Raw genomic sequence first — 2,650 nt, forward strand, 5'->3', positions numbered from 1 at the left:
ATTATTATGTAATATTGGAAATATTTGTTAAATATCTGCTATCTTTGAGAAATCTTGGTGAAATGTTGGTGGAAATCTTTCTGAAATTTTTGAAATCTTTGTGAAATACTTAACATTTTTTAAAGATATTTGAAAACATTCTGAAACTTTTTAAATCTTTGTAAATTTTTTTTAAATCTTTGAAACCTTTGTAAAATACTGATGAAATGTTTCTGAAAGTTTTTAAATTATTGATATCTTTGTGAATTCTTTTGAAATCTGCAAGATTTTAGAATCTTCGTGAAGTCTGTAAAATCTTTGAAATCTCTGTGAAATCTTTTGAAACCCTAAAATTTTTTGCGAATTCTTTGAAATCTTTGTCAAGTCAAAGTATTTGAAATCTTTGTGAAATTTTTTTTAAGTTCCTGCCTGTTTGAAAACTGTTTGAAAACTTTTAAAATCATTGTGAGTACCCTTATAATATTGAAAAAATTTTTGTGAATCCTCTTTAAATGTGTAAAAAGTTTCTAAGTACTGAACATTTTTTGTGAATTATGAAATTTTCTGAAATGTTTTAAAACTTTTGTGAAATCTTTGTGAATTCTTTTTTTAATATTGGAAATCTTTGCCAAATACTTAAAATATTGGCGAAGTCTTTGAAATTTACTGAAATATTTTGAAATTTTTTGAAATATTTGTAAAATAGTTGCATTCTTTGGGAAATCTTTGTAAAATCTTTGCGAAATCTTTGAAATTAAATCTTTGTGAAATGTTGGAAAACTGTTTGAATCTTTTGAAATCTTTGAAATCCTTGTGAAAAACGTAACATTTTTTAAAGATATTTGCAAAATATTTGAAAACTTGCTGAAACTTTTGAAATTTTAGCCAAATATTTATAATAATTTCTATTTTTGTGAAATATTTAAAATCTTTGAAATTTTCTCAAATATTTTGAAAAGTTTTGAAATTTTTGTGAAATCTTGTGCATATTCGAAAGTCGAGCGGTCAACAGTTCGTATCAAAAATAAAACAAAAATTGCTTCTAGGTCGAAGACTTCGTAAAAAAAGCATCCGCCTATTATGGATTGCGAGTAGTTCGCAAGAAGCCGCCGCTAAGAGAATCCCTGGCCGAATTCGTGCAGGAAAACCCTAAATTGCGAGCATGTCTGATGGGGACTCGAAAAGCTGATCCACACGGAGACGGACTCGAACCATTTTGTAAAACAGATTCCGGATGGCCTCAGCTGATAAGAGTCAATCCCATTTTCGACTGGACTTACAATCAAGTCTGGAAGTTTCTGCTCGACTTTGAAGTTCCTTACTGCTCGCTTTACGATGAAGGTTACAGCAGCATCGGCGCTGCAACTTCGACTTTCAAGAATCCTCTTTTAAAGGATCCTAACAATCCGTCCGTGTATTTACCCGCCCATACTCTGACAGACGCTTCGGCCGAGAGAAACGGTCGAGCATAGTGCAAATTTTACTTTATTGTAATTTATATTTTTATACTAAAGACGTAGTTCAGTAGGAATTCGAAAGACGGAAAGTATTTAAATAGAATTAATAGAGTTTAAAGAAAATAAAGAAAAAAAATGTCCTTGTAGTCGTTTCCTAATATATTAAAATATAAACTAAAAAAAAGAAAATGTTGAAATTCAATTTTCGCGCCAAAATAATGCAGGGTGGCTCTTTTAATCGAGGAAAAAAATTATCTGTTTTTTTCTGGTTCTCGAGAATAGTTCACGGTCATTGAAATTAAGAAATTCGAAGTCTTAAAACTGACAATTTTATTATTTAAAAGTAATAAACAATGAAATGCACATTAAAGCATCCTAAGTCGAATTTTTTTTATTTCAGCAAATTTTAATTTGAAGTTTGAAAAATGTTTAATATTTGTATAAAATAGAAGTTTTTAACACTTCCTGAGTAAATAATTTTTAAAAAAATTGAACTTGAAAAAAAATTCTCTCTTAAAATTAAGATAAAATTGAAAACCAAAATTTTCTTCTTTCCAATTCAATAAAATAATTTCCCTCTTCCAATTCAGAAAAAATGGAAAGCCAACATTTATTTCCTTTCAACTCGATAACAATCTTAAAAACAAAAGAATGTTCTTTTTCCGATTTATAAAAAAATTGAAAATCGAAATTTCCTCCCTTCAACACGATACAAACGTTAAAAACATCAAATTTTCAAAAAACCAAAATTTTCTTCTTTCCAATTCAATAAAATAATTTCCCTCTTCCAATTCAGAAAAAATGGAAAGCCAACATTTATTTCCTTTCAACTCGATAACAATCTTAAAAACAAAAGAATGTTCTTTTTCCGATTTATAAAAAAATTGAAAATCGAAATTTCCTCCCTTCAACACGATACAAACGTTAAAAACATCAAATTTTCTCGCTTTAAACCTGTGAAAATATAAAAAACAAAAAAGTTACCCTTCGGTTTTGCGGAAAAGTTAAATGCCATAATTTCTTTTATTTAAATCTTAAATAAACAGTCAAATATTAAAAAAAATTTTAAATGCCAATTTTTCGTTCGAAAAGTCAACTGTTGTATTGAATGTTCTCTTGTTAAATAGAAAATTCCTCTTTTATTATGACGTCTTTTTTATTTGAAAAGTCTACTATTATATTTTTCGTTCAGAATCCGTCTCTTTTTTTTTTGA

General features: G+C 27.9%; 1 protein-coding gene across 2 annotated transcripts in view; it reads left to right on the forward strand.

Moving 5' to 3' along the window:
- The window catches only part of LOC117174975 (FAD synthase-like), a 42,054-nt gene extending 40,251 nt beyond the window's left edge, over window positions 1–1,803 (forward strand). For both annotated transcript variants that reach the window (XM_033364451.1, XM_033364452.1), the window contains one exon: window positions 1,026–1,803. In XM_033364451.1, coding sequence (XP_033220342.1) covers window positions 1,026–1,451 — 426 coding nt within the window. In that variant the 3' untranslated portion in view covers window positions 1,452–1,803. The remainder of the gene's footprint in view (window positions 1–1,025) is intronic.
- Window positions 1,804–2,650: the final 847 nt, after the last annotated feature.

Source organism: Belonocnema kinseyi, chromosome 6, assembly GCF_010883055.1.
Source record: "Belonocnema kinseyi isolate 2016_QV_RU_SX_M_011 chromosome 6, B_treatae_v1, whole genome shotgun sequence".
NCBI classification, from domain to species: Eukaryota; Metazoa; Arthropoda; class Insecta; order Hymenoptera; family Cynipidae; genus Belonocnema; species Belonocnema kinseyi.